At 43.2% G+C, this 14,335-nt stretch overlaps 1 protein-coding gene across 1 annotated transcript in view; it reads right to left on the bottom strand.

Moving 5' to 3' along the window:
• The window catches only part of SH3RF3 (SH3 domain containing ring finger 3), a 250,219-nt gene that overhangs the window by 31,260 nt on the left and 204,624 nt on the right, over positions 1 to 14,335 (bottom strand). The window contains exons 7-8 of the mRNA XM_061472665.1: positions 12,253 to 12,503; positions 7,364 to 7,668 (exon numbers count right to left, since the gene is read on the bottom strand). Of these exons, the coding sequence (XP_061328649.1) occupies positions 7,364 to 7,668; positions 12,253 to 12,503 (556 nt within the window). The remainder of the gene's footprint in view (positions 1 to 7,363; positions 7,669 to 12,252; positions 12,504 to 14,335) is intronic.

Here is a 14,335-nt window from a genome sequence, read left to right as displayed (position 1 = left end):
TGCATGCTCTTTCTTTTGTCAGTTCTACTTTCTTACCCAAGCAACACTGAGGATTTAGTAAAAGCCCATGGGTCCTCTATGTTATAAAATTAGGTCTCTACAGGTGTCAGAAGAATGCTGTTCCTTGGCATCCAAACAGCTTCATCTCAGTTAGGAGATAAACTGAATTTCCTCTTGAAGCTAAAGCACTCCCCATCTTCTCTTCCCCTGGATCTGCTTCCCCTTACGACCACAGAATGCAGCATAGAACTACTTGAAGCAGATTAGAGAAAACAACTATGGACACTTGAGAAATCCTGTGACAGCACTACGAAGCAGATAAGCAGAGGCGGGGGGAGAGTAGAGAGAAGACGAATAGCTTTCAGAGACTGCTTGGCAGCAAAGTCAATGCTAGAAATATCTGTGGGGAGTTTGAAAGTATTTCCTAACATCAAAAAATGTGAACAAGAAAAAGAAATTTTGATCAATGACTTATTGCCCTTGATCTAAGCAAAAGAATCCTAGCCAGTTAGAAATAACAGAAATCTGTTTTATTGTAAAGCTGAAGTTTTCTGTGTTTTGACAGCTGGGGCTCATGCTTTTGGCTGCCTTATTTGCCAGCCTTAAAATATTCATCAGCAAGTTGCCAGGTTTTTGTCCTTTCAAATTGAACTCTAACGATGAAGGAGAAGGTGCTGGAGAGATTTTAAGCATGATTTTCTCTTCCCTAAAACAGACCTTTGTGGCCTGAATTCACATGACCAGAAAAAGAGATTTCTATTCCCTGGCCAAGTTTCTGGTGAATCACTTGCTGGTCACAGAGCCAAGATTCACTTTCTGGAGCATGGGAAGTGGTGGTTCATTTGTGATGAAGACAGCCCTGTCGCCTTTGTTGAGAGGAAATGGATTAACAGCATGTATTCTGTGCACAAGTCTGGAGAGAGCTGAACTAAAGTATTCCAGATTGAAGCATCCTTGCTGAAGAACAAACTGGAACACACGTTAAACTGAAAAGTCAAATCTGACTCTGAAAATGATCGACAAAATGTTGGTGTTGGTGGCTCCAGGATCAACTCAGATGTCTGACAAAGTACCCAAGTAAATTAGTGTCACAGAACTTTATCTTTTCGATGCAAACCTTTACATTACTATTCTGATGTTACTTTATCTTAATGCTTCTATATTTTGATACACTTACTTATTCTAAGAATTCAATAATTCAGGCTCTTCTGCTACTGTGCAATTTGTTCATTGTTATGTCTCGTGCTGCTTTCATTTAGTCATTTAGTTTTTATCATTCCATTTCATTTCATACCTGTACAACTTAAGGGGCTTTCTTAGATGAACTGGTTATAAAGTGAAAAACATTAAATCACATAATATCTGCTAGGAAGACTAAACTCATCTTCCAAAAATTCAGGGTCAGTCATATTGACTTTATATCTGAAAAATCTACTTTCATCAACTCTGTCCTTAGTTTCCTTTACGTGTCCCAGACTGACCATAATTTTTGCCATGTCATTTTATGTCTACAAAGTCCTTGCAAGTGCTCAACATTTCACTTTTCATACTGGTCATCCGTTTGCTGGATAAGGAATTAAATTTCTTTAGTGGATATGAAGTGGTGACAAACTCTTTTTACTCAGGGACAAGTTAATATGAGAAGTTACAATGCAGAGACTGGCACTTCGTAACTGAAAACTGAAGGTGCACTACTGTGTAGGATCAGCTCCTTCAGGCAGTTCCAGTTATACCAACTGATAGCTGAAACAGACAGCTGTAATGTAAGCTAAGGTCAAAAAGCATCTCAGAGTTTACATAGTCAAATTTTCAAAGGGCCTTTGACCTAGTCTCCAATCCTATATAAAAGCCAGGGTGGGTGACTAAATATGCAGACATTTGGTCTGCACTGAGGGAAGGGATGTTGCCTGATGGGACTGGGCACTGCCTGCAAATTAGGGGAAGGCAGAGGAAGGCACCGGAAGGAAGGGGGAGCAGCGAAGAGGAAAGTGTCTCTGGTCATGTCTATGCTGGCACACAAAGCAAGGCCTGGATTTAGATATCAAACCCTGGTCCACATTCATTAACCACTGTGGGTTTGGCTTATATCAACTAGCACTCTCCCAGGATAATGTATGGGCATGATTTAGGCCACACCACATACCAGGACTGTTCCCAGTGAGCGGTCTGGATTCAGGCATCCTATTTTGAGTGGATAATAAAGTTTAAGAATAAAGTGCGGATGCAAGTCATGCAGGGACACTTGCAGGGCCAGAAAACAGGCCTTGGCTTGTTCTATTTTGTAATGTAGTACCTACACCAGGATTATGCCAAACACTGTATCATTTGTGGAATGCAGTTACTCTGAGCAGAAGGACCGATATTTGACAAAGTGAGCGACAATGGTGAGAACAAACAGATGTTTACAGATTCAGTCTTCACATGCAAAACTGTTGGTGCATGTTCAAAGTTTTTTTCTGAAGATGTGTCTCTTGTTATCTTAACATCAGTAAACAGTGGCTCAATGTGTTTTCCCATTTATTGTGACTTGCTTATCCAGATCCTCTATATATTCCAGGACGCAGTCACTAAATTTAAAGTTGCAAACAGATTTGTTGTTTCAGCACACTTGTAAGAAACATTTAATTTTACATTGCCAATTCTCAGATATTTCTACATAGTCTGGCTGGGTAAAACAGTAAGGAATTGGTGTAACTCAGTGATGAATTAATGGCTTGCTCACTAACGCAAGCTCTTACGTTCCTCTTTAGCAGCTATTGGGCCAGACATTTTGGAAGAGTTTAATCAAAAGCCAAATGAGTGGATTTTAAAGAAAGTTTAATTACAGTGGTCAAGCCACCCTGCATGATTTGCTTGGTTTGATTAACGTAATGAGGAGCACATTTAATGAGAAATGCATTAATTCATTCAAACAAGTGGTTTTATCAGAGGTATTAAGCATCATCCCAGATTACATATAGCAGAAACTATTACAGCAAAAATTGACTGAGGTCAAAGCAGTAGTCACGCCATAATTACAAGCACTCACCTGTAATCTACCAGTTGAACTTGGGCAGTGCTCATCATGACTGAAAAAGCACGGTCCCCATTTAAAAGACCCCAAACCACAGGGTTTTGCTTCCATTCCACAGCTGGGATCTCCATCCCTTTCTTTCAGATGTTCAGAATATTTGGGATTTAATTCTCTCGAGTTTCAGATGCAGGTATTACTAGCAAATGACAAAGCAAGAACTCAAAGGACCCCTGATACAAACCCACCACACACCCTTAAAGAAAATGAAGTATTCCCCATTTGCTTTGCTTTACCCCCCTCCTGTCGCTGTGATGTCTTTGGGACACTCCTAACCTGGAATAGAAATACTCTGGAGGAGAAGTATTATTTTCCTTCTGGGAAGGAAACCTCCTTCTTGGAAAAGAAGAAAAATTAGCCTCACACATAAAATATTTGAGAAAAAGAAGAAAGAGTCTTCTTTACACCTTGCTTTCTTTAACTGTTGTCTTTGGGTAGATTTCAACCCCTATATCCTAACTTTCCTTTTCCAGGACCCCTCCCCATAGGTTTTACACAGCACTCTTCACCTCCACCCTCTCCACTGGCACAGTGCCTCCTCCAGTGCCTCCTCCAGTGCCTCCTCCAGTGCCTCCTCCAGTGCCCCCCGTTCTATCTCTCAGCAGCTGCTAAATCTTTTCTCTTTTCTATACTACCCTGACCACTGTTACCTCTTTGGCTTCTGCCATGCTCCCTTGCCTTTATTCAGTCCATGACTTGTTATTTCTGTAGTGTCTGTGCTACCTCTGTGTGAGCTGCCTTTCCAGCTACTTTGTATTGCATCTTTATAGCACTGAAACAGCTTTGATTTTCAAGTGCTCTACTTCTAAGCCTGCTCTGCTGCCTGAGCACTTTTCAAGCACTGTTGCACAGGGGACTATCTATTGCTCATCTTCCAGCAGCTACCACCAGCAGCTGGCAAAGGAGAACAGCTTTGAAACTGATCCCTAAGTGGACAGGAGGCTTGCCAAGGAGTTGAGAGGTGGAGCACAAGCTCGGTTGCAGATAGGATCCTCTGGGATTAGGTGCATACTGACAAGTGAAGTCTGGCATGGAGGCCATATTTTACCTCCTGATTAAGTCAGCAGGAGTATGACAGTAAGACACTAATATTAAGGTGCCTAGATGAACGTAGGTGCCAAGATCCACCTGCAGGATTGGAAGCCTGGATGAGGACCTCTACGAAGTAAGCTGAAGTAAAGAACTTAAAACAACAGGCCTAAGGATTTATTTGCTATATTAATAGAAGATGAGAAAGAAAACCATTCCTGCTGAGCAGAAAACCATCACCCTTAGGATTATTTCTGCCACTTGCCTTTAAACCACAAGGAAATGAGTAAAAATTGGAACCAGAGCCTCTTTATTTTAGAGAAATCTGATTGCTGCACACTACCAGCATACTGTAATATGCTGGAACCCTCAATACTGGCATACGAATGTGTATGCACAAAGGAAAGCATTGACAGTGACAACCTCACCAGTACACTTAGCAATTCCATCTTGGAACAAGTAACCCAAATAGCATATACTGACTCACTAGAGAAGCTGCCCCTTGATGTCACATTTGGTATCCTTGAGCAGAATCTAGGTAGGCAATCATAAAACATAAATTGGTAGAAGATCATATCTTAAAATACATTTCCCCACTATCTCCCAGCCCAGCCTTCAAGCAGCCAATGAACCTTACTAAACTTATCATCTGAAGAAAATTTCCCAAGGACCAATGTATCTGACTATAACAGAGCGATAAATGAAAAAATTGCAATTCAGCTCCATAGCCCTCAAAAGAAACGTCTTCAGCATGAGATCCTCAGCTTGGCCCTCCCCAAACGCAAACTACTTCTTCCTGCATACCATGTGCCCTCTGTACCATAGTTCACGCTGACAATTAATGCGTGAGAGAAAAATGTGGTCAATAACAAGAGAATGTTTCTCACAACAGCCATTCTCTCTCTGATCATTCAGCCTTCATCCTCAAGGGAATTCTACAAAGAAACTAGAAAGATTAAGCTGGGATGAAAATTAGTAATTGGATGGGACACCAAAAATGGTTGATTCCAAGGAGAATGCTAATTTCATGACACATTGCAAATTACCTGAATACGACTTGCTAATCTCAGTTTCTCAGGAGATAATTACCTGGGCATTTCTTCTATCCTGTGTTCAGTAGAGCTGAAGACCTTATTACCACTCCTCTTAGTAACATCTCCTCTGTTCTTTTCATCTCAAAGTACCTGACTGATTAATATAATGAAACTGAACTCAGATAAATTGCTTCTGATCTTTGCTTATCTAGCTGTTTGCTAGTTACATCCCTGCTTCTGTTTTGTGCTCCTCAGACTTGTCTGTTTTTTCCTTTCAAGTGTACTGATAACAGATGTTGCCTCTCTCCACAGCTATTCTTTCTGAGAGTTATGACTATTCCCTATTGACCAAAATGTCTGCCCAACCAGCCTCCAGTTTGGAAGTATCAAGCCTGGTTCCAGATATCGCTTCACTTCTGACTCACAGATTCCTTTTTGACTAGTTATATGGCTTTTAGTCCAGCATTATCCAAGCTCTCAACTGTTTCAAAGAAATATTTGGGTTTATGCAAAGAATTGGAATACAACTTAACTGGCCAAGCACCAGTCACTACTAAAAAGAAAGGAAGCATCAGATCTTTCTAAAATGAAAGTGAAATATGACATGCAGAAGATTCAGAAACACATTGTTCAACACAGGGCTGTTATGTACCACCCCATCCTGTCAGGGATGAAAATTTTTATTGTCAGTTCTCTCTGACACTTCCCAGGTACTGAAGCAGTCTGTGGCAATCCTCATTGCAATGATGTAGTACTTTATTTGCTTCTCCCTTTCATCCATGGAGCTCAAAACCACAATAACTTTACCTCCCTGCATCCAAATTCAGTAACTTAAAGCTGTAACAGCTTGGAAAAGGCTAACCAGTATCTTAGTAAGGGACTTGATATAATTTTGCCTAGGAAAATTCAGTGTGCAGCCCCATATAAATTAAAATATAGAATACCTATAGAATAACATATGTTTTAGGAAGTATTAAATATGCCATCACGCAAAGCTCTCAGGTAACATGCAGATTTAATACATTCTACCAAATGCCATACACTTCCTTGGGCTTGCAGAAGCAGCAGGTACTGTTCTGCTTGCACAGCATGCAGTTCTTGATGTGCACTTGAAAGTCATTCTTTGTAAGCAAGTACCTAAATTTTACATCCAGGGCAGAAATTCTATCCCCTTCTTTCACCAAAAGGTACTCAAGAGAAAAATCACAGCAGGATTAAGGAAAGGATTTTAAAACTTGTATTCCTCATCTTATGAAATCAGGAGTTATCTGTAACCCTGACCACACGTGAGACCTGCAACCTCACCATTACCATGTACAAAGTAAATGTTTACTCCGTATGTGCCTGTCACTACGGAAAAGCATGGGGAATGTATGGAAAAGATTATTCTGCAGGTTCAAAGGAAAAGCAGGCCCCCACATCTCTTCCTCCTTAGATACAAACCAGAATCTTGCTTCCAGCAGAAGGTTTGTATCAATGAGCTCTGCTAAGCAGTATGGAGATAATATTCACCATTGACAATGGGAACTGCTAACACAATGTAAACACTTGACAAAAGCAAAGTATTTGCCAGGAACCTAAAAGGCTGGACACTTAAAGCAGCTCACCATGCTGGCTTTCCTCAGCAAGGTGCATAAGGGACAGGCACTCAGCTATTGGTCCCTTTGCAGTCTCCTAAGAGCTTGAACCTACAGTGCATCATACCTATGTCCCAACGAGCCATATTTAACTCTTTTGTCCCCATTTGGCTGTGCCACTGCAATGAAAGCTCCTGCAAGAAACTGAGGTGCTTCTGGTACAGTAAAATAGCTCCTGCCACTCATGAGCCAGTGTTTTACTCTGCCTGTGGCACCCGCCCTGGGGCTGGTACTACCATCAGCTTCTCCCATGTGGTGAGGCAGATGGTTTCTGACTTGTTGATGACCAAGAGCTCATTATCACATCTTTCTGCATCACTGTAAATGGGGAGATCTGGGTGCCAATTGTTGGAAGAAACACACAAATTCAGTACATTAGTGGCTCAACCTTGTTTCCCACTGTGAGTGGGTACTGTGATAGCAGCACTGGGAATGGTGAGGGGAAAGGATGAAGTGTGAAAGTAATGTGCAATGAGGATGCCCAAGCTGGCAGCTGATGAAAACCAGCTTCCATGCTCTTGGATGGCTGCAGAGTACCTCCTCAACAGCCCATGGCAGGGAAAGGTGATGGAAGCGCAGGGCATAGCCCTTACCTTCTCATTCTTCCTCTCCTCAGCCTTGCTGGCGGGGCCAGGGGTTCCAGGGCAACCCAAGGGCCCGCTGCCTGCCTCACCATTGAGGTGAGCTGCGCTGACATTGGGTGGGGTGATGGCGGCGGCGGCGGAGGTGAGGGGGATGAGGGGCCGGGCCCCTGGGGTGGGCGGCTGGTGGCCGTGCTGTGGGGACACGGCAGGGTGCGGCCGGATGGATGCTGCTGGCAGGCGGGAGGGCGAGCTGGGCGTCCGCAGGGGTGAGACTGTGGCAGTGGGTCGCTCCGGGGCTGGCGCCGGGGGGTGAGCTGCAGAGGGAGGACAGAGCATGATTAAGTCCCCCATAGAATCATAGAATCAACTAGGTTGAAAAGACCTTTAAGATCATCAAGTCCAACCATGTTACCCCAGGACTGCCAAGTCCACTATTAAACCATGTCACTAAAGGCATTGTCTATACGCTTATTTGAACACTTCCAGGGACTGATCACCTTTCAGTGAGGACATTTTTCCTCATATCTAATCTAAACCTCCCCTGGCGCAGCTTGAGGCCATTACCTTTTGTCCTATGACTTGTTACCTGGGAGAAGAGACCAACACCCATCTCACTACAACCTCCTTTCTGGTAGTTGTAGAGAGCAATAAGGTCCCCCCTCCGCCTTTTCTTCTCCAGGCTAAAACCCACCAGTTCCCTCAGCCCTTCCTCATCACACTTGTTCTCCAGACTTTTCATCAGCCTTGCTACCCTTCTCTGGGCCCACTCCAGCACCTTAATGTCTTTCTTGTAATGAGAGGACCAGAACTAAACACAGAATTTAATCACTGCCCTGGCCCTGCTGGCCACACTATTGCTGATACAGGCCAGGATGCGGTTGGCCTTCTCGGCTGCCTGGGCACAAGCCGGCTCATGCTCAGCTCTGTCAATCAGCACCCCCACGTCCTTTTCTGCCAAACAGCTTTCCAGACACTCTTCCCCAAGCCTGGAGCATTGCATGGGGTTGCTATGGCACAAATGCAGGACCTGGCACTTTGACTTGTTGAACCTCGTACCATTGGCCACAGCCCATCGATCCAGCCTGTCCAGAACCCTCTGCAGAGCCTTCCTATCCTCCAGCAGATCAACACTACCAGCCAACTTGCACTGCCATGCACTGCCAGACCTGGACCTTCAGTGGCTGTCACTGCCACAATGTGCCTGGGCCTGATGGAGAGCTTAGCTCCTACCCTTGACGCAGCAGATCTTATTCTTCAAGTGTTTTTTTAGCTAAATCCTAGAAATCCCCCTCTGGCTGCGAAAAGCATGTCTGCAGTCACCAAAATAGCTGGCCCTCTGTGATGTGACTGTGTAACATCTCCACCATCCCTGCCCACACCTGGCAACAAGTAAAAGCTTATTGTATTTTTAAAAATACTTTATCTTGTTCCAGCTGAGCTATTTTTCTGAACCTCCAGGACCCCCATCTAACGTGATAGGTTTTGCAGCAATGCAAGATGGGACCTGAAGGGTTAGCCCTGCTGATCCAAGCCTTCCCAGACAGCAATTACAAAGGAAGGTCTCTTGTTTCAACCCTAACAAAAAGATCAACAGCACATCACTGTGCTGCAGAAGATAAATTAAGCAGAAATCCACTGCAGGATTTCTGAGATCAGCCTTGTCTCTGCCAGCAAAGTCCCCATGAGACCACACAGTGCCTTTTACTCTTGCTGAGCAAACCCTGCCTACAAGCACTAGGAACAAGGAATTAGTGCTTGTCTGTTTAACGGTGACCACAACACGCTGCTGAGGTCAGCTCTCCAGAGGTTTGGGAGCTTGTTGTATGCCTCATCTTGCAAAAAGTGTGACAAAGCTTCATGTCCATTTCCACAATGACAATGTCTTTGAGTTCCAGGTTGTTTGATTGCTCAGGTGTAACCTACATGCTGCCACACTTCAAGTAAATACAGATCAGAAGCCGAGCCCACACTCAGACATTCCCTCACTTAAATGTTTCAATAGTAGGGCTGGCTGGAAAATGCCCATTTTACAAATGATTTTAAGTTTTTATAATCTGGTTTAGTTCTGTCTCAGTTCAAAATCTGAACCTTGGAACATTTTACTGAGCACAACCTACTCACTGACACTACAGTAATCTCTATTCTGGTCTAGGCATTCACCTGGGATGTTAAAACAGGATCCAGTCACTGTGCTGCTCTTTACAGAGAACAGCTCTGGACACCTATTTATTCCCTTTGCAACCTGAGCCAGGACAGCATCAATGGCTGAAGTCTGGCTGAACTACATCCATTCCTGACAAAAAACCTTTGAGTCAAACGAATCATTTATTTGACAAAGAATAATTTTTCTGGAAAATTTCTGACCCACTCTGATCTGTGGTTTTCTTACAAATTCACCCAAAGGATGCATTTTTACGCAGAACCAGCTGGAGTTCACTCAACCTGTAACTAAACAAGGATAGAACAACTCAAACCACTACTTTCCATTTCTATGGTTAACAGCAGCACCCATTACCAGGGACTGAAATGATAAGGAGTGCCATTAATCATACTCACTGCACCAGCTGAGCACTCCTGCCAGGAGGGAGTTTCAACCCCCAGCCTTATGCCTTATTATCTGAAATAATATGGAACGTGATGGGCCAGTGATCATCATATTAGCTCCTCAAAAGTTTACACAATTCTTCCTCACAGTAACTCCTTGACTCTATAACATCTCTTTTTATTAAAATTGCTTATAGCAAACCAACCAAACTATCGTTAACCAGTCTTGAATTTGATGTGATTTTACTGTGTAGCATGAGGAAAAGCCTAGAAGTTGTTCTTACAGGTGCCTTCAAGATTATTCTTAGTATTAGCTACCATTTCTCCCTCCCTGGCTTACCAAGAACATATACTGGAATATGCAATTCCTTCCTAGAGAGCCAGACAGGGCACCGCTGGTAATCTTGAAGTGATTCCTTTCTTCTGATTTTTCTATTTGTAACCTGTGTGATGAGCAACCACTGTTGGCAGAAATCTAATTTTCCAGGATGGCTAAGCTTGCAGCATCAAGGTTTTGAGCTGCTGGTTGGAGGGAGCAATGGCTATTCTAAGTTTAGAGGAAAAGCACAATCATGGAATTTCACTGCATGTACCTGGACACAGAACATTGATTTGATAATCTAATATGACTCCTTTCATAAAGCACTTGGTGTTTCCAGACAGAAAGGAAACAGAAAACATAAGAAAAAATAAAATAAATGGCCTGAGAAAAATCAAATCTGAGTAGAGCTCTCTCATTTTATTCTTTAATATCATCTGCATGCTGTTACAATGTATGCCTTTGCTCTGGGATCTCTGGTTCTGGACTGCGCTGCATCAAACATGCTATTAATTAGCAATGCTCACTGAAGGCTATTTTTGTTCTACACCACTCATATTTCATTTTGGGTGTATTCCTATATTAGTGGCCTTGTGCAAAATTGATTTGTTACTCATGTATATTGCAAGCCAACAAAATCATGATTTGAATACTGTGCCAGCTTGCCTCTCTTGGAAAGCTTTTCCAAAAGTAAGCACGCATTGTCCTGCCCTGCAGGACTAAAGAGACCTCTGAGGGGCTCTGGTCCACAGGATACTGGTGATGACATCCATCATGGATGATAATAATACTGATAATGAAAAATTTCCTTTAGTTACCCTGGCAAAAATTTATTTAATTAAAGCAATCTTACAAAACTTCTGGAAGGGCAGGAGAACTCCCTGCTTAGGAGGTTTTGGAGCAGCTCCATGGTCCCTGGATCACTCTGCCTGCCAACTCCTTGGCACTTAGAGTGACCTGGAGGAGCAATCTAAAATCAGGGAAGCTGCTGAAAGTGTAGCACAGCAGCACCGTGGAAGGAAGGTGTGGGGCATGGCAAGTGCATGGAGTGAAATGATCTGTCACTTCAGTTGACACCTCAGGTGTCTGTTGAGCAGAGGAGTCTGCACCATCCAAAATTCAGGTTCACATGTATTTGATCACGTTTCCTTGCCTTTGGTCTGGACTGCCTAGGAAGTGAGATTAGATGGTCGCAATGGTGCCTTCTGGTTTTAAAAGCTTTGAATCCATGACCTACACTGCAGTGTATTTCTCGTTTATGCCTGCTCTGTTTTAAATCTATGACCTCAGTTTTTAGCAGTCACAGTCCTTACTGATCTGCCTTTGTAAACACAATTGCTCACATCCCTATAAAATATCAGAAACAAAATGTTTTAAATTTTGCTATAAAGTTCCACTGCAGGATTTACTTTTAATTTATTCAACAACAGAGCTTTTTAACATCAGTGAAAAAGGAATAAATTGTACTCTAGAAAATTGTGCTGTACATCAGAAACGGAACCTAGAAAGAAAGAGGCCCCCTGGTGTGAGAAAATCTTATTCTTATTTCAAAAAGGTGGAAGTATTTTTCAGATCTTTTGCTTTATCGCTAACACTGGGTCCCCCCATTCTGCTTAATAAATACCTTTCATCACTGAAGCCCAGAGAAAGGTTTCCTAATTTTAAGTCTTTAATTACTTGCCCTGCAATAAGGGCAATATTTTTCCATCAGCAAGCCAACCAGACTTAAAACTGTTAATCTCCTCAGTATGCAGGGTGCTTGCCTCCACTCAGATAAATTGTATAAATATTTGTAAACATTATAATCTATTTCAGCTGTAGCAACAGAACAATCTGATAAACACAATGTGGTTCCCAGAGATCAATAGAAACCCGTAAAAATTACAGGCAAATAAAACATACTTTATTCCACATTGACTGAACTGTGACTAAAACGAGAAAGAAAGCTTCAGGGATGGGCAGCCTTGAAAGACTTGCGCTCAAGGGGTACGACATCAATCCTGCCAACACAGGGCAAGAGGTAGTGTGCACATACCCATCTGCATGGCATTGCGGGTCTGGCTGGCTGGCTGCTGAGCTGAATACCTCAAGCAGTTATTCAGTTGTGGAGAGGCCGCCTGTAGCTGGGGATGTGTCTGAGGAGCAGTGATAGGAACAACCGGTCTGACAGCCGTGGCAGTGTTGGTGTGACCAGCCCCAACAGGGTGGATGGCTCCTGGGGCGCCTTTTGTTGCTGGAGGTCCCCCAGCTCCACTGTTCCTGGGCTGCCCAGCTCCCACTGGCACCCTGAATGGAGACAAGGCACAGCGTAAGTGTGCTGCAGAGACACAGATGCACAGCCACAATGCTGATAAGCACCCTCAGTTATGTAGGGGGGTTCAACGTGATACCCCCTCAGGTGTTAAAGCAAACTGAGTTACAGGTATATATTTATCTTTACTGGATACAGTTGTAAGCATGCTGGAAGACATTTTCAGCCCCTTATCCTATGGGAAGATGCGCAGGGTGAAAATGGAAAAGATAATTTTTCTCATCACATTTTTTAAGCTACACTGCTGTCTGCATAGTTTCTAGTGAAACCACAAATCTAAATTCAGAAGAAATGAATATGAATGAATATGAAATGGATATGTCCAAAATGTTGTTTCATGTGCCAGAGGCTATTTTACAGGCACTAATGGAGTGATAATTAAAACAGATGCAGACATCTTTTCTTAGGACCAAACCTGCATACAACCCCACAGGGAGAAAAGAAGATGGATAACACCAAATCTGTGTTTGGCTGTTGAAGAGGACTGAAAAGCAGCAGACTTGGAAGGGCTTGTCTTGTCCAAACACTTACCCTATTGATATAACCAGGTCCAGTTTAAACTTGCTAAGGAACTGCAAAAGGGAAGGGAATGCAGCTGACCTTACCGAAAAGGAAATCCAAATGATAATCAACCCCTCTTTCATTGCTCACTTAAACTGTATGCATAGTTTGTATTTCATCTGGGTGGCTGGGAAGACTTCCTATGTAATGAGTTCAGCCTAGAGCAGGTCTTGGTCCTCTTATCACTGAGCTAGAAACTCTCTGACCAGGGCAGGAGGACACTGGGGAAGACAGAAGGATACCAATGGGCAAACTCAGTTGTTGCTCAGCAGCTCTTTCTCTTGAGTTTCTCACACAGGTTCCTGAATAATTTCCTTCCCCAGCAGTAGATGCCATGAAACAGGGGGATCATTTGGTGCTGTTCTGCTCTCCTGGGATGCTCCATGTGCCAAAGTCCTCCTCCAGGAAAGGACAGCAGAGGCGGTATGATACAGAACAAAGTGTGGTGGAGAAAATGGAAACGAGACAGTGTTAGCAAGAGAGGAGAGGATAACAGAAAGGGTAGAAGACCAACCAGATTGTGTGAATTTCCATGGCCCCAAAATTGTTGTGTGGGAATACAGAGAGGAGAAGAGCAGAAAGAAAGAATATGCTGAATAATCTGGTCTCGTTTAGAGGACATGAAACACAGAAGAAGTAACCCTAAGAAAAGAGTGGAAGGGGAAGAGCCAAAAGACTGAAATTCTGATGGAAAGAGACCAAAACAAAGGTATGGTCTAAAAGAACAAGATAACCATCCCCTCTGCCCAATCCCTTCTCCCCTCAAAATCACAGAAGGAAAACCAACACTGTGGTGTCATTGACTTGACAATCTGGTTTTGTTTTTTGCTGTGGTTTATTTTTTTCTTCAAAATTTTTTTAATCAGCCTCCAGGTAGGAAAAAGCTGGGAATCCCACCAGATGGAAATCTTGACTGTCTGTCATCTGCCATGAAGAGCTGGCAGGGTAGCAGCAAGGTTCAGCTGGAGCTGACTTGGCCATCTGCACTAGATGGAGTTTGCCAGAAAAGCACACCTAATAGTCCACTGAGAGCTGTGTTCTGGCAAACATGCACACTGACAGGTACAGAAACAATCCGTGGCTTCCACAGAGCTGGACAGATGTTGGATGTGGCAACTTTTCTCTGCTGCCCTGTGCCTGTCTGTCCATCTAAAGAATTTTGTCCTTTTTCCACCACGCTCTGCTCACACGTGTTTTGGCAGCTTATAAATTTAGTTCTGTGTTATTACATTATAGGCAACTTCTT

This window comes from Pezoporus flaviventris, unplaced genomic scaffold (genome assembly GCF_033815535.1).
Source record: "Pezoporus flaviventris isolate CSIRO_AGI_PZ_B2104156 unplaced genomic scaffold, CSIRO_AGI_Pfla_v1 ptg000072l, whole genome shotgun sequence".
NCBI classification, from domain to species: domain Eukaryota; kingdom Metazoa; phylum Chordata; class Aves; order Psittaciformes; family Psittacidae; genus Pezoporus; species Pezoporus flaviventris.
This window is presented reverse-complemented; position numbering and strand designations above follow the sequence as displayed.